The following is a 21,349-nucleotide window of genomic DNA, read 5'->3' as shown; positions in this document are numbered from 1 at the left end:
AGGGGTCACAACAATCTATTTCAAAGCACACAGTCGAAGCATGACTCAACTTGTAGTCAGTTTAGACCGAGGTTTAGACACACTAGTAAAGTCCCATCATTGTATAGAGTAATAATCAACTTTTAGTAGATAGCTATAGCTATTCCCTTTTAAAGCATAGGCACGTACATGTACAGTGCTTGACATAAGCATGCACAACTTTCAGTATAATTCTACTCAATTTGTAGTTCAGCAAATTAATAATGGCTATACCAGAATCATGGAATACAGTACTGTAATCAATGTTTAAGTACAGTAGATGTTCCAGATCCTAGCTATTGTGGCTCCTTGAACACATGCCTATAGACAGTATGTTGCTGCTGGGAGTCAAGTCATCACTGAGTCTGGAGTTTTAGTTACATGCATGTTTCTGACTCCCTGTATTAATGGGCTAATAGGTCCCTAGTGGGATAGCATTTATATGGTTAATTGTATTGTATGTGTTTACACCACCTGACTCAGTTTCACGATGTATATAGCTATATAGCTACGTGTAGCTATACCAGCTTATAATATTAATTTAGATAACTGTTTGTGTTCTGCTATACTTGTCCCTTCACAAAATCCTTTTACTTCTTGTTAGTCAGCTCATCACTGCTTCTCACCACAAATGCTTGGGGAAGCTCACCAGATCTCTCATCATTAACACCTTGTACAGTAACACTACTGACATCATCTGGATCATGTGATCCCCTTACCTATAACTACCACATCAGAGATGTATAGACGTTGGAGGAGAAGAGCCTCCAGGAGCTACTTGAAGACCTTTCAGTTTAATCAACTCCTTCAGTCTGTCAGTTATGTATCTTCATCATAGTGACCTGAAACAACTGAAATAATACTATTGTTTAGGTTTTGAGCTAACACAGCAATAGTAATTATCAACATAATATACATTGTGACATCATATATATTTAAGTGTCTTTAACTGTTTTAGCCACAATTATTTATACTATTCATTTTAAATCTTTTTCTGGGAAAATTTGATTAGAATTTGTGAAGTTTGATCATATAGCTTATCAATGTCTCCTGAGTATAACCATCCATCATCTGTGATGGTAACTTTATCATTGTTGAAATAATTATTGCTTCAAATTCATACCCGTACAGTAGGCAGCATGCACAGATAGTGTAACTGATGATGGTGACACACTAACCTCTGAACCTTTGAAGATTATGCAGTTCTTCATCACAGTTTGGTCCCAAGGCTTCAGTTCCCAGTTTCTAGACTAGCTAATAATAATCCAGTTGAGTACTAGATCAACAACAGGTGAACTTGTGTTGTTTATATCATAGTGGCAACACCGTGATACAGGACTAAAAGCTGACAGTCATCATACTGATCTTGTCACATTGAAGTTGCTCTTTTATCATAGTAATTGTTTCACCTCCCAAAGGAGCGCACTAAAATAGAAGAAACATTGTAGCTATTGTTCATGGCAAGACAAGCCTTTAGAAACAATTGAGGCTCAAATTGGGCAAAATCACATTGGTACTGCTCTTCCGGCAGAAAAATGGCATCATGCCAAGCTAAGAGAGCATCAATCAGGATTACTGATGACAAATTGCAGATGAGACTTATATAGATTGCTCAACATAACCACCTTGGTGTTGCCAGAAGTACTGCTGTTATCATTTTTGTAGTTCAGTTATACATCATTTAATTGGGAATCTTGATGCACTGTTGTTCACTAAACTCTGATAGGATATCACATTCTTCCACAGGTTCCATCTAGCATCACCCAGTACTATCATCTTCTCTACACGACCTACCTACCTTACTGGCTGATTTTACAGTATAGTGGCTATGTACAGTATGTACTTTGTGGTTGAGTTTGGTGCAGGCTAGCTCAGCTGACTCCTCTGGATTACAATTACTCATGTGATCCATCCCAGGGCAATTGAAGTATGGTATGGTGTAGGTAACAGTCCACAAAGGCTCAAGTCACACCTTGCTCCCAAGGACTGTTTATAGCTAATGTATAAAACTATATCAATTTTTTACGCATGTAGACCTTGGCAGGTGAGCTTAGAATACTTGACATGCTTGACGTTGCATGGCTTTCTCATTTGCAACAAGAGTATATATACAGTTCTGTAGCAAGCTATTCTTGTTAGAGAAAGCCTAATAAAATTGCAAAATGCATGGAAGTGTATTGACTCAGAAGTTGAGGATGAACTTGAGCATCAAATTTACATACATTTAATTTAACACTCGATTACTGTACTCTTTTTAAGTTGACAATTTAAGTGCAGAATCATATAACACGACTATTATAAAACAAATTGTGTGCATATACAGTATGTCAATTATTTACAGTATTCTTATAGTAATGTGCTGATTTTAAAAATCTATTATAGTACATTTTTTGATTTTTGGAAGTTCAGCTTCTCCCATTTCCATTGTAGTCAAACTTGTGCACTTGCTATATTCACCATTTGTATCAGATATGACACATCCACCAATAACAATGATAGTACTGTTGTTAACTGAAGCTACAACTGGGTATGATCTAGCAGATGACAAAGAGCCAATGTTCTTCCATGAATCAGTCAAGCTGTTGTATATTTCAATATCAGCAACTGGTTTATCAGCACGTTTGTTTCCACCAACTATTACTGGTGAGGATAAACTAGGGACAATGGCTGTTGCAAACTTTGTACTGGAAGCCAGCCTCAAATATTTGGAGCTTGTCTGAGTTGAGGTGGGCTGTGTTTGCTGCTTAACTAAGTCGGTGATATCTTTTACTGGGATCTTGTAGACGTCATTGTATCGGTAACCTATTGAACTAGAGTAGCCTATAATGAATAAATGGTCTTCACAAATAGTTGGCGTAAAGTCCCACATTGGTACAGGGAGAGTAATTGACACTCTCCTCCAGTGAGCATTCTCTGTCCAATCAAGAATTTCAATATCATCTTGTGCCATTGGTATTGCAGGACTACTTTGTCCGCCAGCAACAATGACATGTTCATTATGAGTAAACGCTCCAGGTCTACTCCTAACTGACAACAAGTTGGGATAGTGAGATGTCCAAGTTAGAATATCTAATGTAGACACTTTATTGGTCATTTCCCTAGTTACAGACAAGTTACCACCAATGATCACTAATTTTCCACCAATAATATGAGGGACACCATAGTAATGACCTGGAGGAGGTAACTGTTCCCACTGGTTAGTAGAAATGTCATACACATACACGTGATGTTCAGCTTCTTCAATTGGACTGTGTCCACCACACACGTAGATCGTCTTGTCTTGTACTGCAACATATGCAGCAAACATTGGAACAGGTAGGTCAGCTAGTTGCGTCCATTTGAGTTGGTACTTTCTACTGAGTAGTGCTGGTATTAGTGGTGGTCCCTCCTGTGAAAGATATTGCATGTATGATACACATAATGCTACGTTGATGACTTACTACTATTGGTGGTGGTCTGGTCCATCTTTTATTAAGTCCACTGACTGCTGGTTGCATCGGCTTGGTTTCCATTGAATGCTGCATAAAGAAAAATGGCATCAGACTAGGATTGGGCAATATTTCAATAAATTGCCAATATCACCTAAGCAAGTGTTCACAATACCATTATCGCATGCATTTCATTTTGCCTTCACAATATTATCGCATAGGTAATATTTATTGCATTTCTCAATAATTATTGCATTTATAATCTAATTTGTGTCTCTTCTAGGCCTCATATTTGATATAGTTCATGCATACTATTGCTAACTATGTCAATTGGTTAACTTGTTAGCAAAGAAATTGTGTTTGTAAACTAATTCTCAGTGAAACCCAAGCAGTCATATGGACTTTTCAAACTATGTGGTTGTGTTTCAATTTTCACATGCAATATTGCAAAAATCACATTAAATGACTCATGCAATAAATGCATGACACAAATTCAATATTGTCACATCAGACATAGTTACTAAGCTATAAAGTCTACATAGGTGTCCAGATGTAATGACTTGTAACAAGTCTTTTATATATATTCTTAATTTCTTGTTAGGTTTAGCTAATTCATTTTTGTTTTGTTTTTCATATAGCTAAGATTTTTATCTTTTTCAAAACCAACATAATAAAACTACATAGTTATGCTAAATATATCACAGATTTGAATTATTAACAACAAAACAGTCATTTTGCTTCATTTGCTGTTTTGCTGTACATGTGTAGTGGAAAGGTATCTACCTCTCAGTTTGACTACATAGGAGAGGACGAGAGGTGTATAGTAACAAAAAAGATTCATATTTCCAAATTCTATGCTGTATGAAGGCAACAGCTATAGTAGAAAATCAGTTAGTCAGTACATAGTTCTGCTAGCTAAATTTAAAAGTCCTTAGAAATGCATCAGAAGTATTTGGGTAATGTTGAAGCATAACATGGTAGTGGCGGATCTATGGGAGGGGCTATAGGAGCTGAAGCCCCCCTTCACTATTAGTCTAAGACATTACTTGATCAATATGCTGAAGATTATAATGAACTTTTGATTGCTAATAATACAGATACTTATTAAACCCACCTTAATATATAATCATCATTAATTATCACTGGATTTGTGCTAAAGTTTATCCAGAAAGGGTCTGGATCAGCATTGGAGGTGCACAAGATCAAGATACTCTAATAGAGCAGTCCCATAACTACTTTAATAGAACATTCAGCAGATACATAATATTTTGGTTCTGCTATGGAATATTATTCGTATCTATCTGCACCTAAAGATGTGTCTATACATACAATGAAGTACATTGGTGTGATACAGTGCATTTTGTGTATCACGTATCACCATCAATAAACTGTTCAATATGATACTGTATCGTGATACAATAATGAAGTGGTCATGACTAATCATGACTGGTACTAGCTAGCATAACAGCTGTAACAATTAAAGTACTGATACCATTTCTACATTCACTGTGTATACAAATTAATTGTGAATGTCAGTAAACTACAGGTGTATTATACTGATGTAACAATTAGCTAGTGTGTTCTGATATGATTTTTAGTATGGAGAAAACAGAAATGCTGTTACAAAGTACATCTCTCCCTGGATACCTATGGTGGTGTGGCCTCTCTACACTACTTGGACAATAGCTACCACAAACATTTTAATGCATGCTCCAATAAAGGCTTGTCCAGATTACTCTGCATTTTGATGAGTTGTCAAGATGGCTGGTACATGCAGCAGATTGTATAGTGGTGCAGTTCTTTATACTTAAAGTGTAGACTGAGAAGAGAAATTTTTACCATAACAGCAACACTTATACACATGTATTTGTATGGTTTCTCACAATGCTGCACTTTATAGCACAGGTAGCTAATATTTGAGAAAGAGATCACTGTTAGCAAATACTGACTGCTTTATTAGAATATAGATATTTTTAAAGTACAGCATCGTATCATGATACTTACAGTATTTGCTGTATTGATATATTTCCATATTGATATGTACTGCAGATCCCTGTACACATGCCACTGAAAATGCTCTCAGATTCAATCTCGTATCATTCAAATTTTAAAAATTTCCGGTTTCAATGTTATTATTCTAACATGAACCTGTTGTTGTGCAATTATGAGAGGCCATTGGTTGTCTGAACCTACCCAAACATTTTCAATAACACGTGCTGCAGAGCTATATATACCTAATCTAAAGGGCAATATGGCAAATCATAAGCATTTGCATGTGGAAATGTCTCCAAAATGCAGTATTTTAGCATCTATATTTCAAATTTTTTTGAGGGGCATGCCCCAGATCCCCTAGATTCAGCATGCCATGCTGGGAGGCGTGCTTCACACACCTTTACATGAGAGATTAGTACCTTGAGTTAGCCCCCCTCCCCCCCCCCCCCTTTTGTAAATCCTAAATCTGCCCCTGCATGGATTTGATTGTCCCCAACAAATACATGCTACAAAGGGGGTTGCTACATTTGGTGGATTACGGATCGACGAATTACAGATCATGTGATGAGCATATTCCACTGCTCATTGGAGATGTTTATAAGTATTGTGTCAGCGTTATATAATTATTTTACTACTAATGACAAAATGCTGCACACATCACTTCATCGCTTATGGCTAAAATTCCCACACACCATTCCTGGATTTAGCTGGCTAACTACGTGATCACTGTAACAATTTACGGTAAAGCCACCGACATCACAGTATTACATTTATAGATTAGGTCTACTACCTTTAATCAAACTGAAGTAGCTATTAAAGCGTAAGCCAGCCAGTATCTTTCTCCAGTGTTTTGTCCTGAGCCAGTCAGTATTTTTCTTTTTTCATTTAGTTGGGAAGGTGAGACTAATTACAGTTTGATGGACTGCCCTTGCCAACCACCTCCAGCACTGATGGCATGTGCTGGTCAACTGAATAAAGGACCTAACAAGAAAGACAAGGCCCAAGCATCATTAAGTTAAGTGGGACTCCACTCTTACAAGATCCATTGTGGTGGAGTCCTACTAAAGATGTCAATGGATGAACATGCTCCACAAATGTACTGGATTGCAGAACATAGCAGCGAGAAGCAGAAGCAACAACAAAGCTAACCCAGAACAACCAAATATTCATCTCCCCACTTGGTGGGTAAAAGGCAAGCCATACGTTAATAGAAAACACTCAGTAGCTTTGTGAGCAAACCCTCTGGTGGCAGACAAAGCAATCAGAGAAAAAGAAGCATGCTCAACCTCACGAATGCGTTGTCCATAAGCACGATGTTTGATGTTCTCATGCTTCTTAAAAGTAGAAGACAAAGAGGAGGAGCTATTGGAGGAAGCAAAGGGATTAAAAATTTGCACGTCCACAAAGCACCTCTCTTACTGGCCGCCCCAAAACCCATTCTCAGCAATATCCAGCATGCCCCTTCCTGAGTGTTGGAAGTAGCAAGGGGGGATTCATCAGGATTGTGAGCAGGCTGCAATTCAGGCTCAACATACACCTGGGAACAAATAAGCAGATTAGCAGTCAGGTCCCTGATCTCGTTATGCCTTAATAAAGGTAAACCTCCTTTAGGACATGATAAAACATGCTCCACTGAGAAGGGAGCTCCACAGGCACAAAGAGAAGGGGAACGAAGAAGAGGCCATCCATACCGTAAAGCTAACGAATCCTGAAAAGCAGATTTGTGGAGGGCAAAACCATGCTCATCAGAGGCAGAGTGGTAAGCCAATTCGATGAACCCCTAACAGCAGCCATGTCCACTGCACGCTACAAAGAAGGCTCTAACTACTGGTGTAGCTCAGTGCAGCTGTAATCCTATGATCATTCTATAATTTACCTTCTTTTCTCATGCGAGGAGAATGTGCCCTGGCCATCAGCCCACTGAAATGACCTGTTTCCTGTTCAGAATCTTCTCTTCAATAAAGAAGATCATGAATAGCTAATCAGCTTGCCAAGTTAACTTACTCTGAAGTCGATAAAATCCATAGTCTCTTCAAACACCTGCCTATCTATGGCTAACAATGTACAAATGCAGTGCCAGATAGTGGACTATATAGACGTACTATCTGCAACTGGAGGGATGGCCAATGAGGCCTGTGCTTTCTATACATGTTTGGCTTCCTTGCTCTGTGAGAAATGGTCTGAACCTTATACTGCAGTACTGTGTGATGGAATGACTTCGATGTTGCTTGTTTTTCTCTTTGTTACGTTCTGCCATCTGATGTGTGACTGAGGATCTCACTCTTCTGCAGGCTCCTTTGGTAGACCAGTCTTGACAAGCTCTGTGAAGCTGGTTCAGGCAGAAACAGGACTCACTTCTTTAATCTTGTAATTGTTGTTGTTTGTTATTTGTGTGCTATTGTTTTTATGTTAATTTAGCAAAAAAAAATTATATATGTATGACTGTAAATGGCCGTAGCTAAATCCGTAAATCTGGAACAATGCGTGAGCATTTTAGTGACGAAGTGAAGTGTGCAGCATTTTGTCATCATTAGTAATACCAAGTATAATACAACACCGACACATTACTTATAAACATCTCAAATGAGCAGTGGGATATGTTCATCATGTGATCCGTCGATCTGTGATCCGCCAAATACAGCAACCCCTACAAAGATGCTAGCTCCTGATAATTTTTGTGGTGGGAACACACAAACCTTTATGATCCATACATAATAAAATTACAAGATTTCTAGGCCACATGCATACATGCCAATGCCATTGAAGGTCTACATGCTAGTAATGATTAAAATTAACCAAATGGTGACAGGGTGTAGTTTATACATAACAATTTTTTTTAATCCGCTGTACAATCCATCCACACATCTTGTAAAATTTTAGTATGTACAGTGTATTCTCTGTTAGGCTACCACTTTACCTATTACAATGAAAACTAGATAAAAACATGCATAAATGAGATGTCTGCACATGCAATACAGCATGCCAAGCTTGCCATGCCCAAGTAGGTTAAGGAAACAACTCGATGGGCTTGTTTCTCTAAACAAAATGGAGCTACTGACAAATGTAGCTTCTGACAGATTGAACCTCAATAATAATTTTAAAATGATTGTTAGTTGACACAATTTTATTATGGCAAACAATGGTAGAATTCTTGCATATGAATAGCATAAATTATAGTGCAATTATAGTGACACACACTTTCAGAATACACAATAATTGAGAATGCATGTATGGAGAATGCCAATTACAACTCTTACCATTATTTGTATTTGCAGCTGTTCATTTTCACGAACTAAAAAGTTGTTTTCAATTTTTAACTGTTTAGCTGTATTGTGCTCTTGTTGCACACAGAGGTCAGCTGCAAATAGTGATTCTTTCATAAAGTCATCCTTGCTATCTGCAATTCTTCTACAAATAGTTGCTATGTTTGGTCTCACAGTAGGATCATTGTCTAAACATTCTTCAACCAGTACCCTCAAGGTTTTAAACTCTTCCCCCATTTTGATCAAATACTCTTGACGTTGCTCACATTCAGACAAGAATACTGTCTTGTTAGTACTAGGATCAAACCTTGTTTTAACAGCACATGGAGTGGGCCACTGCTGATTGATGGTGTACAGAACTATTCCAGCAAATGAGAAAATATCTGTGGAAGGCATGTAAACCAAATTATTTGCTAATGTAACTTCTGGTGGCATAAAGTCTAAGTTTGCTGGCGTTACAATGACAATTCTGTTTTGGCTATCTCTCAATTTGCCAATCACTCCAAAACTAATCTTGGCCACATGCTGTGCTGTCAACAAGACTTTATGGGGAAACAGTTCACCATGGATTATGGGAGGGTCATGACTGTGGAAATAGCATAAACCAAGAGAGACATCATGTATGATAGAGAACTTTATATTAGATGGAATTTTCTGGTGTTTGTCTATTAGTGAAGTGAGACTGTCTGCCATCATCTCCATAACCATTACTGGTAACCTCGTACTAGATTGATCGTTCTCATCGTAAAATACACCTAGGAATTGTATGACATTAGGATGACGTAATTTGATGCAATTCCTTAAAATTTGTTCCGCTGTTTGTCTGGATAAGGCACCTCCTGTTGTACGAAATTCTTTAGCAGCACAGATAGTTTCTGAATACTCAACAGCGTAAATTCTTCCGAATGTTCCTTGTCGTAGTTTATTATTTATAAGAGGTGTTACTTTCAAAACGTGCAAATCCGAGTCACCGTTATCTGACCGCGGCTCTGCGGAACGTCGCAGTAGTGGTCGACCTCGTGGCTGACGATCATAATAGAAGCTTGCAATATCAGCATTAATTGGTAAACAAGTAGACATGACTTAGACTCGAGCTTCAGCCTAAACGTATTTTTTTGTCCGGATAACACTCCGTAAACCAGATGGCTGTCCGCCTTTGTAAAGAGGTCACAAAACTACTAAAATTGTTGATTTGGAACTCTTTTCAGCTGGTTGTCTATGGTAACTACTTTCAATGATCATGAAGCTGAGTCAGGCTGACCCAGTAGTGGCATGATATAGGACCAAGTGCCCTTAAATACTTCCATGTATCCAGAGTATACAAGTATACACGCAGGGGCGGATCTAGGATTTATAAAAGGGGGGGGGGGGGGGCTAACTCAAGGTACTAATCTCTTGGGTAGAGGTGTGCAAAGCATGCTGGAACTAGGGGGGTCTGGGGGCATGCCCCCCCCCCCCAGGAAAATTTTGAAAAATAGATGCTAAAATACTGCAATTTGGAGACATTTCCACATAAAATTCATAATATTTTCTGCCTGTAGATATTTTATATACTGCCTTTAGATTATAGGTATGGCTCTCTGAAGCATTTTGCTAATGGAAAAGTTTGGGTAGGTACAGACAACCAAGTACATGATGCACCCCTCTCACAATTGCACAACACTGAATAGGTGCATGTTAGAATAAGAATGTTGAAAGTGGAAAATTTTGAAATTTGAACAATACAAGATTGAATCTGAGAGCATTTTCAATGGAAATTGTTTACCTGAATTAAGTATTGCCATACATATTAACTACACAAGTAGATGAATGAAGCCCTTTAAACAGACCAATGCACTTCACTGTACGTATAGGTGCAGGCAGATTTGGTATAACAGAACCAACTACATGTTTCCAGTGAATGTTCTATTAGAGTAGTTAGCTGACTGCTCTATTAGAGTATCTCGATCTTGTACACCTCCAATGCTGATCCGGGTCCTTGTTGCATAAACTTTAGCATAAATCCACTGATAATACCTTGGAAAGATCTTTATAAGGTGGTTTTATGAGTATTTGTATTATTAGTGATCATATAATTATGCTAAGACAAAATTTCATTATAATACTCAGCATATTGATCAAGTAAAGCCCCCCCCCCCCCCCCCCCCCCCGGATCCGCCCCTGACACGCATATATATATATACTGCAGTGCTGCATTGATGTGGACAGGGGACACTAGACCAAATTAAAGTTCATACCGGCTCTGAGTACAGATGCAGTTGCATTTTATGCACATGTATTGGCAAAACCAGGCTTCCACACATATCCAATTCCTAGATTTTAACTGCTTGTAACTTGCTCAGTCAGCATGCTATTGCCATACAATTTTCAGACAATTCTGTGTGCTAAAAAGGGGTTAGTTGTGACCAAAAACTAGTTGTATTTGTAGACTAGTTGTAAAACAATTATGCATGGTGATGGATGGATTCATCATTTTAAAAGCTAGATTGAAATAGCAACCTGCACCAAAAAACAGTGCATGGTTATATATATATTAAGAAGATCCAATCCTGTGTTCATATATTCTCTTCAATTAACTATACACTCTTTGTTCTCTTTGACAAGCCACTATTACACATTTTCTTAAAATCCAATAACAAGAAACATTGTATAGTTCTGTTTTTACTTCCAACTGAACTCATTCATCTTGTACCCACATTTGGTTAAAACATAGTATATATTCTACATTACATTGAATATACTATCTATGGTTAAAAATAGCTTCTAAATTCAATCTTGTGATAGCCATTTTTCAAAAATTTCCAGGGAAGTATGCCACCAGAGTCCCCTAGCTGGAGAATTCTATACATGCTGAGTGCACATGCACTCCACACACTGGTGAGTCTACTTACCCTCTCCACTCACACTTACCCTCTCTACTGTTTGGACAGCTAGTGTAGTTTGAGCCATGAGACTGTAAATTATGCTATACTTCAGAACACTTAAATTGATCATGCGTAGCTGATACCCATATGTTTCCACTACTAGTTCTATAAGATTGAATTAGCTACTGGCTGTGCTCTTTAGTTATATTGACAAACTGTAGGGGAATAATGGTATCACATTAAAGAGTGACATCATTTTTCACTCAAAATTACTACCAAATTCAATCTCAGTAGGCCAAATTTGCAAAAATTTTCTGTGGGGGCATGCCCCCAGATCCCCCTAGATAGAGCATGCTCTACATGCTGAGTGTGCGAAGCACACTAGTTGTATCAACTTTCTTGCCACATATATAAGTAAGTGTCCATGTTAGCACCCCCCCTTCTGAAATCCTAGATCCGCCCCTGACAGGTGTTTTAAAATATTTTATATATAGCTAGTAGTATTAAATTAATGGTAAGCTGAGCAGTAGTGAAAACAACTTGGTAAACACTATGCTTATATACTTTCAGCCAAAAAGGAATTTATAGTTTGCAGGAACCTCTAGTACACACTTACATAATGATCATTGTGATGTTATTAAAGCTTTACATTATCCAGCACTGAAGGTCTCAGACTGACAGCAACTTGTGCTGCAGTCTTTTATAGATGCAAACATGTGAATAATTCTTGGTATGGGTTGTGTACTGGCTTGGCTACAGCTAATAGTTATTATTATCATACCAGCTTGTTGTATATAGTGTAACTGAAAATGTAAGAAGAACCAGCCCTATAATGGCACTCCCATCCACCACAGCTTTTTAAACTCTGTGCTATAACATAAGATGCTAATAATTGATAATAACTATCAACTAACTGACAATGTCCAACCAACAATAATTAGTTACATATAGTCATCACTTCATATGCAGTGTATGATGCAGTTGATGATAATTATTAATTTTTTGGTATGCTATGATCTATGCTGATATTATGCTGCATTCATAGAAAGTTGCAACTGGACAAGTGTAGCTATCGATTTAAGTATATTCGTCTAAACTTGCTAATGTTTTGATATACACGCAATAAAGTATATATATATATTAATGTGCACAAAAACGATTACCAAAATAAATTGTCTGTATATACACACATAGCTACATATATACATACATAATTATACGGGGTGTACAAATGTTCACACAGTATAGTGTGAGTAAATTGTGCTTAACAGCTGGTTGGTTTAATCTTTATCTCAATAAAATGACTATTCCTCAAAATTCCAGTCTGTCTAGTGTAAAGCATGTTGGGCATTATGTTTGAGTGGCAACTTTTATACCACCATCCTCCAGTAGGTCTATCAACACCAAAATTAGTTATAGCACAATTATAACCATTAAACTGATCATTGTCAACATCTTTAGTGGTGAATGCCATTCCATTGTAATATGCCATGTAATCACTAGTAGATCCATGAAATCCTCCAACACTTAACTTGTAGTTGTCTTTAGCTGATGCCACTTTAAACTGTTCATACTGTAAGAAGTTGCTGGTGCCATCGTTGTACTTGATGTCTATTCTCATTTCCCAACTGCCTTGTCTAGTGATACAATGAAGAGCTCTTAATCCATACCAAAATTCTCCAGTCAGTTTGCCAAATCCATCTTCATATTCAAACCAGGTGTTGTTAAAGTCAATGGAACCATCTTTTCTTCTCTGTACTACTAACCATCCTCCTCCATTGCCAGTGTCACAATAAGCCTCAGCCTTCAAATGATCATCCTTACAATAATTGGGAATGATATAAATTCCTGATGGTTTAGTCTTCCTGGAAAAAGCAAAACTGCCATACCCAAGATCACAACAGCTGTCAATGAAGCGACTGCTCATGGTGGCATTCTCTGACTGTTTGCCATCAACTAGAGTGAATGATAGTAAACCTGTAACCAGTAGTAGCTTCAGCATTGTAGCAGTAGAAGCAGCAGCAACAGTAAACGTGGTAACCTCTAGTACTGATGGGTAAGTCATTATACCTTATGATCATAATTTGGTTGTTTTATAGTAACAGTGGTACGTATGATGTGTATGACAGCTTATGATGTATAATGTGGTTGATTGTGGTTTGTGGTATGTAAGTTTAAAATTGAACAAGTAGCTACAATATGATTGAATGATGCATATGTGACCGGATTTGACAAAATCAGGCTTCCACACACATCCAGATTTGTGACTTCAAAGAATCATAATTCAATGTAGGAATAAGCTATCAACTCACAATTTGATCTGTTATTGCACAATGCAATGAGAGAATTGTGTGAAAATTGTAGGTCACAATAATGCGTATGTGACCGGATTTGACAAAACTAGGCTTCCACACACATCCAGATTTGTGACTTCAAAGAATCATAACGCAATGTAGGAATAAGCTATCAACTTCACAATTTGAGCTGTTATTGCACAATGCAATGAGAGAATTGTGTGAAAATTGTAGGTCAATAGCATGCTGACTGGGCAGGTTACAAGTGGTTAAAGTCGAAGAATTGGATGTGTGTGGAAGCCTGCTGGGTTTTGTCAAATCCGGTCCCATAATTATATAGATGCAGTCACCATGTAGAGTATTGAAAGCACCAAGATGGAGAGCTAATATAAATTATGAAATTGTTACGTATAATGAAAACATTCACTGTCTTGTCCTAAGGAGCTGAAACATCACATAAACATAGGAGCATACATTAAATTTATTTTGTAGATGACACAACCAAGATGTAGACAGTATAGGTATACAGAGTTACTAAAGTATGCTTACAGGCTAAATAATACACTGCATACATAAATATGCAACTATGTAGCTAACAAAAACCAGAAGCTATAATATTGTATAACCACACTGCATACCATTTTTCATACATACATGCACTGCCATACAGATGTTTAGCTTTACAAGGTTACTAATTTCTTAAAATCAGATTGCAAACACATTAGCATGATAGCACATCTAAATACTACACATATGTGTTACTGTCAGCGTGAACGATTTAATGTAACCATATATGTACAAGCTATAAAATATTTTATAGAAGTGATCAACAGTAAAGTATGTCCAAATTCTACAACAATGTGCTGAATGCTATCGTAAACACTTTTACTGAATGTGATCTAGTGTGAAATGTGGCCATGACCTGTCATTGCCATGCAATACTCCTCCTTATAACACCACACCACATTAGTTTAGGACATGCAAGTTGACATACACATGCATACAGTGCATGGAACCTCTCTATTACAGACATTTTGGGACCCAGAATTTTTGGCCACTTTTTGCTGTAATATAGATTAAAAAATGTATTAACCAGACCTGTTGGGACCAAAATTTTGTCCCTATTATGGAGGTTTTTTCTATTGTGTCAGGGAGTTTGTTAAGAACAATTCCATTGTATACCTTCAATTATAGTGACATGCTAAGTGAGTACGATGACCTGCTAGTCTCCATCAAATTAAGTAACCTTAACCATTAATTACATTTTAATGTTGTTCATAGCCAACAAATTAATTTATCACTGCACTGTTGGAATTACCAACACACATTGGAGAAGTATGTTTTACACATAATATATATAATACACATGTTTTCAGCCAAATCAAATTTACAGTTTGCATGAGCCTCTATCATAAGCAGTGAACACATCCCCACGTTTATTAGCTAAAGCTTGCAAGAAGTAGTACTCTGCATAATAAGGCAGTCAGATACTCTAATAACACACTCAACTACTCTAATAGAACAGTCACATTTACATTTCCTTAAAAACTCAAAGTTTAGTTTAACATAGTCTAAATATATTAAAATATTCCTGCGGCAAGCCCCCCCCACCCCCTAAAAATAACAACCATATCTGTTGTATGCTCTGTGCAAATTTTACTGTCAAAGTTGACCCCCTCACTTTGTAACCTGTTCCACCGCCTCTCTAAATGATGATGATAGCAAGAGAAAGCTTAAAGTGATGCAACAGAAACATAATGTTGGTTACTGTAGCATTTCTATTACTTATTGTTTCCATGTGGCTAGGTTTCCGCCATGCCATGCATATGGACATTAATATTACATGTTTAGTTTACATGGCCATGTTTTGTTTTGTTCGTTATATGGTAGGGTAGCTAGCAAGTTTAGATAAATAGCATATGGAATTAGTAACTAGAGCTATCTGTGATTGTAAATGTCATCCCTTTTAAGCAGATTGTCCCAATGCTCATATACTACACACATAGTATCATAGCACATCAAAGCCGTGACTCCATGTTAATATTTATTATAGAAAATTAACCATGACGCAAGTTATAAAATTTCAAATTAACGTTTCTTATAGTAGTAATCATATTATATCCAAATTACTGCGACAGTGTGATTATTGCCAGCATAAACATATGTAGCCAGGATTTGTCAAGACTCTTCCTTCAGTTGTAGCACCATATAGATGCACATGAACAGTACCTATAACATAGTTTGTGACATGCAAGTAACCAGCTGCCATACTAAAAATTAATGTTTAATATCAACCACTGGAAAATATTTCAAACCATGCACACAATAGAACAGTAAATCAGTATAGCTACATTTGGAGCAAATTCATATATTATTAAAGCTACTACAGTGAATCTCTCTAACCTAATTGTACTCCAAAATGCCTCTGCTATCTGACACTGTTTGCTGCATGTACCAAGAAGTCTCTGACATTTCCACGAAGTCTATATATTTTGCTTAATTTTTCGAAAGTTTGGACCTTGCACACTAGACAAAGCTTGCTGTATGATAAGAGGCAGCTTGAGCAGGGGCGTAGCTAGCCAGAAGGTGATGGAGGGGCAGGCATGCCCTCACGAAACACTCAAAATCATTCATGATTGCAAAAAAGGCTAATGACCCAATGGTGGGCTAGCCAACATACGGTGTTGTATTATTACAGCTGAAATAACTAGCTACGTAACTATTTCAGTACTGACTGCATGCTTCCAATCGAGGTAGCTATATTCGTCGAGCATCATCGCACGTGCCACAACTGTACTCCAACAAATTCATCCACAGTCCCGTAGAGCTAATACTTTAGTGCAAATACAGGTTACTTTACGTTAGCCACAGCCTGTGCTGCAGTCCTAGCACACTGCTGACAGGATTACGTATTCACTCACCTCACTCGGCAAAATTCAAATGCCATGTATTGCACCAAATCCCACCTGTCTTGCTAGCAGAACTTGTAAGCTTGACTGATCCACCTGACTGACTGACTGACAAAGTAAAAACAGACTGCACTGCCGTACGTACAAAGGTCCAGTGTGATCGACTCGATAAAATAAACTTGGTACATTTATTTAGCTAACACTTTATCATCTCGTAGGCAGTAGGTTCGTAGCGTCATTTGGTCTCTTTTGTCACTTGTGAGTTGTGACTCCTGCTGCGGAGAAGCGGGTCACTCTTTAGATTCAAAAATGTTCTATCACGCGAGTAATCTAGGCTAAATATAGAAGTATGTCTCTAATATTTTCGTTCGATGGATTCACGAGCGAGTTGAATGTTGTGTGTACGCATTCACTAGCAACCCCTGGTGATACCGCGTAGTAGTGTACATAATTTACAGTCATTTGCGTGTCAGTTTAATACTGGTAAACTTGTGACGAAGGTTTAAAAAAAAAATCATTTAGTGATGGGGGGGCAAATGCCCCCCCTTAGCTACGCCTCTGAGCTTGAGTGTGACCCACCTGCAGCTTTCTGTTATTTACGCTGCAGAGTCATGCAGATAAATTACATAGCTAACCTACTTTTGTGTTGGGGTAAGAATAATGTTGGGCATTTATATCTTAACTACAAGTTCCTTAACTATGCATATTATTGCAACCTTGCACAGTAATCATATACCAAATTAGAATTAAGGAAACTTGTATTAAGTTTCCAAAAAATAATGTACAAAATATCGTCAAAAGGTTTTATTTTGACCCTATACCATGACCGGTAGCTATAACTGTAGACATTCCAGTCTGATTTTTAAATTTTGGAAAAATGGGCTTTTTATATGCTCAATAGATAGAGTATTGATTGCCGAACTCAGAAACATATAGTTTGTTGGGTTGGAATTAGCTACTTTGGCATGCACAGTGCTTAAAACCTGAAAAAAGGTACATTTTTTCTCCAGGGATCCCCATACATTTTAAAGGGAAAATGGCACAATTGAATTAGGAAGTCATCTGGCAATCTGGACTATCTTGAAACTGCAGTTGCTTCTAGCCAGAAGGTGATGGAGAGGCAGGCATGACCCCACGAAACACTCAAAATCATTCATGATTGCAAAAAAAAGGCTAATGACCCAATGGGGGGGCTAGCCAACATACGGTGTTGTATTATTACAGCTTAAATAACTAGCTACGTAACTATTTCAGTACTGAATGCTTCCAATCGAGGTAGCTATATTCGTCGAGCATCATCGCACGTGCCACAACTGTACTCCAACAAATTCATCCAGTCCGGTAGAGCTAATACTTTAGTGCAAATACAAGTTACTTTACGTTAGCCACAGCCTGTGCTGCAGTCCTAGCACACTGCTGACAGGATGACGTATTCACTCACTTCACTCGGCGAAATTCAAATGCCATGTATTGCACCAAATCCCACCTGTCTTGCTAGCAGAACTTGTAAGCTTGACTGATCCACCTGACTGACTGACTGACAAAGTAAAAACAGACTGCACTGCCGTACGTACAAAGGTCCAGTGTGATCGATTCGATAAAATAAACTTGGTACATTTATTTAGCTAACACTTTATCACCTCGTAGGCAGCAGGTTCATAGCGTCATCTGGTCTCCTTTGTCACTTGTGAGTTGTGACTCCTGCTGCGGAGAAGCGGGTCACTCTTTTTAGATTCAAAAATGTTCTATCACGCGAGTAATCTAGGCTAAATATAGTCTCGTGCCCAGCCGGGCTCGCGCTAATGCGCAAACACCGTCTGGTGACAATGCTCGAGTTTCTTGGGCCCGGAAGTGCGATCCAGCCAAAATATTGGCTGGCCAATCAGAATCGACGAGTTGCATAATCGCATGAATGTATTGGAAGTAGACGAAAAAGCAGACTATTTAAAGCCATTTTATCAGAAGTTACTCACCTAGGTTGTCCAAGATGTTTGTTGTCAAGTTGTTTTTCCGATCTCACCTTATGAATCGTGACTCGACGTTTAACCAGAAATGAAACGCGTCCTCTACTAATACAATGAATGAAGAGATCGCATCTAGTAAATTTCATATTCTGAGTTTTACTTTATTCCTACCCATTTTCGAATGGTTTTTCACTGTTTTAAAACGATTATGCAACTCCTCGATTCTGATTGGCCAGCCAATATTTTGGCTGGATCGCACTTCCGGGCCCAAGAAACTCGAGCATTGTCACCAGACGGTGTTTGCGCATTAGCGCGAGCCCGGCTGGGCACGAGACTAGGCTAAATATAGAAGTATGTCTCTAATATTTTCGTTTGATGAATTCACGAGCGAGTTGAATGTTGTGCGTGCGCATGCACTAGCAACCCCTGCAGTGGTGATACCGCGTAGTAGTGTACATAATTTACAGTCATTTGCGTGTCAGTTTAATACTGGTAAACTTGTGACGAAGGTTTTAAAAACATCATTTAGTGATGGGGGGGCAAATGCCCCCCCTTGCCCCCCCCCCCCCCCCCCCCTTAGCTACGCCTCTGCTTCTAGCTGCAAGTTTGTACATGTAATGAGAGTAACTTCAGGTCTTATTGGATCTCAGCGATCTTTGTATGCTTTGTGGTAAGCAAATATGTTCACCTACTGCACACTTCTCAATACAATGGTGTATATCCATAGGCAAGTGGCTATCTCAAGTTAGTAAAAACATCAAGTTAACAACTTATAAAGGTAACAACTAAAGTGGAGGTGCCACAATGATGCAACAATACCTAAGGTGGAGTTGTGGTTTCAAATATGGCATTGTTATGCTGACATTGAAGTGGTTTATACCTTTGAGCTGATGACACAGCCATCAAAATATTGCGCTGGAGCTGAAAATCGCTAACCTGAGTGAAGTAACTACGCACTTTAAAGTAAGCACCAATGACTACCTTCCACCCGACAATACGTTTTTTAAAGTTTTAAAGTATTCTACATACATTACAAGGCTTAAAAAGATTACAAAACAACACAAAACTTACTTATATGTAATGCGCACGATAAAACTAAGATTTTCATGATCAGCGTGTGGACAAGCCCCACAGCGATTTTCATCCTCATTGGAGCTTGGACGACGGAGCAATCCCAAGTTAAACACGAGTTGTTATTTTGTGCCACGGTTCTATTGGGAATATACGGAGAATTTTTTTATTAAAAAATCTCGGATACTGGAATGCCTACTATAAGGTGGGGCAATATATCAATCTTGCCTGTGTTTGTGGCTTTCTCTTCTAGGGTATCAATGGCGGATCCAGGATGGGGCATTTGGGGCAAATGCCCTTCCAAGAAATTGCATACAAGATCGAGATACTCTAAGGCCACTCCAAATAAATTCTCTGTTTCCCGTCCTGGACTCAAGCATATTTGCATGCGGGCGGGCGGTCCATTTCCATTATTCATTATAAGATTAGCCTGGCAGCTTTTAAAGCTATTATTTGTCTAGCACAACCATAAAAAGCTGCATAAAAGCATGCTTAAGCTTATTCCTTCCTTTTTACGCAGCAAAAATAGCACAGACGTGAAGTTTGTGCCGACCTGATAGCACTACTGACACGTGAGCTGACATGGTTTCAAGTGAGCCTGTCAGTATGCAACAATAACCGGAAAATAATGAAAGAATACGTTATAATAGAATATTTAGAGCTGACAGTAACTAGATGCGGGCGGTGGACGGGAAACAGAGAATTTATTTGGAGTGGCCTAATAGAGTAGTCAATTACTCTAATAAAGCAGTCACAATGTTCATGAGGCAGTGTAGCTTACCTATGAAGCTATAAATAGGATTTTATTTTACATAACAGACGTGATATATTTGATAAAGGATAACTAGTTATTATTGTTGTGACCTTTTTTTTTTTTTTGGTCTTCAACTGTTTTTCAGCAAGGTGCCCCCCCTCTTTCCAAACTCTGGATCCGCCCCTGAGTATATAGGCACTTCCATATTTGTAAACATGTAGTTCACTTTAAAATGGCAGTGACTAAAGAAATCAATACTGCGATGCCATAAAAATCGTAGGTGAGTTACTGATGCTGAACAGCTACAGTGAAACATCTATTATTATACAATCCAACACTCAATGAGGTAGAAAATTGTGTGAGGATATAGGGTAACATCAAGAGTTAATAATAAGAGAGGACTCTTGGTAACATGTTTTAGTTAATGTTAATCCAGTAGCCAAAGTAGATCTAGAAATGCATTCATACAAAAATAGTACTGGGAATTTTGCCAAAATTCACTTAAATTGGACCTCATGCACACAAAAATCAGTTATGCAGAATAACTATTTAGGTATGTACCCCATAGTAGTTCATTGATCTATCATGTCTATGTAACTATATTCTCCCACCCAGTTACAAAGAGTAGGTTTACTTTCTAATATTCAGTATTAGAAAGTAAACCTAATCTTTTTTGTATCTTGGCAGGAGAAAATAGCGGTATGTTTTACCATGAAATCTCTATATCTTTAGAACAGACTAAGCTATGGAGTTTCAGCTAATTCTTTAGAGCAAGAGTTTCTATTTGACACC

General features: G+C 38.0%; 2 protein-coding genes across 2 annotated transcripts; both read right to left on the bottom strand.

Moving 5' to 3' along the window:
* Positions 1–2,383: 2,383 nt before the first annotated feature.
* Positions 2,384–9,809, bottom strand: LOC136253647 (uncharacterized). The gene is made up of 3 exons (XM_066046308.1): positions 8,696–9,809; positions 3,459–3,536; positions 2,384–3,406 (listed from the first exon to the last, which is right to left on the bottom strand). The coding sequence occupies exons 1-3, from the start codon at positions 9,779–9,781 to the stop codon at positions 2,384–2,386; spliced, it is 2,187 nt and encodes a 728-aa protein (XP_065902380.1). The 5' UTR covers positions 9,782–9,809.
* Positions 9,810–12,660: 2,851 nt separating this feature from the next.
* Positions 12,661–13,647, bottom strand: LOC136253085 (fibrinogen-like protein 1). Its single transcript, XM_066045685.1, has one exon. The coding sequence runs from the start codon at positions 13,628–13,630 to the stop codon at positions 12,830–12,832; it is 801 nt and encodes a 266-aa protein (XP_065901757.1). The 5' UTR covers positions 13,631–13,647; the 3' UTR covers positions 12,661–12,829.
* Between the last annotated feature and the right edge of the window lie 7,702 nt (positions 13,648–21,349).

The sequence above is a fragment of the Dysidea avara genome, chromosome 4 (assembly GCF_963678975.1).
Source record: "Dysidea avara chromosome 4, odDysAvar1.4, whole genome shotgun sequence".
NCBI lineage: Eukaryota > Metazoa > Porifera > Demospongiae > Dictyoceratida > Dysideidae > Dysidea > Dysidea avara.
The sequence above is the reverse complement of the archived record's forward strand: the minus strand, read 5'-3'. Positions and strand labels throughout refer to the sequence as shown.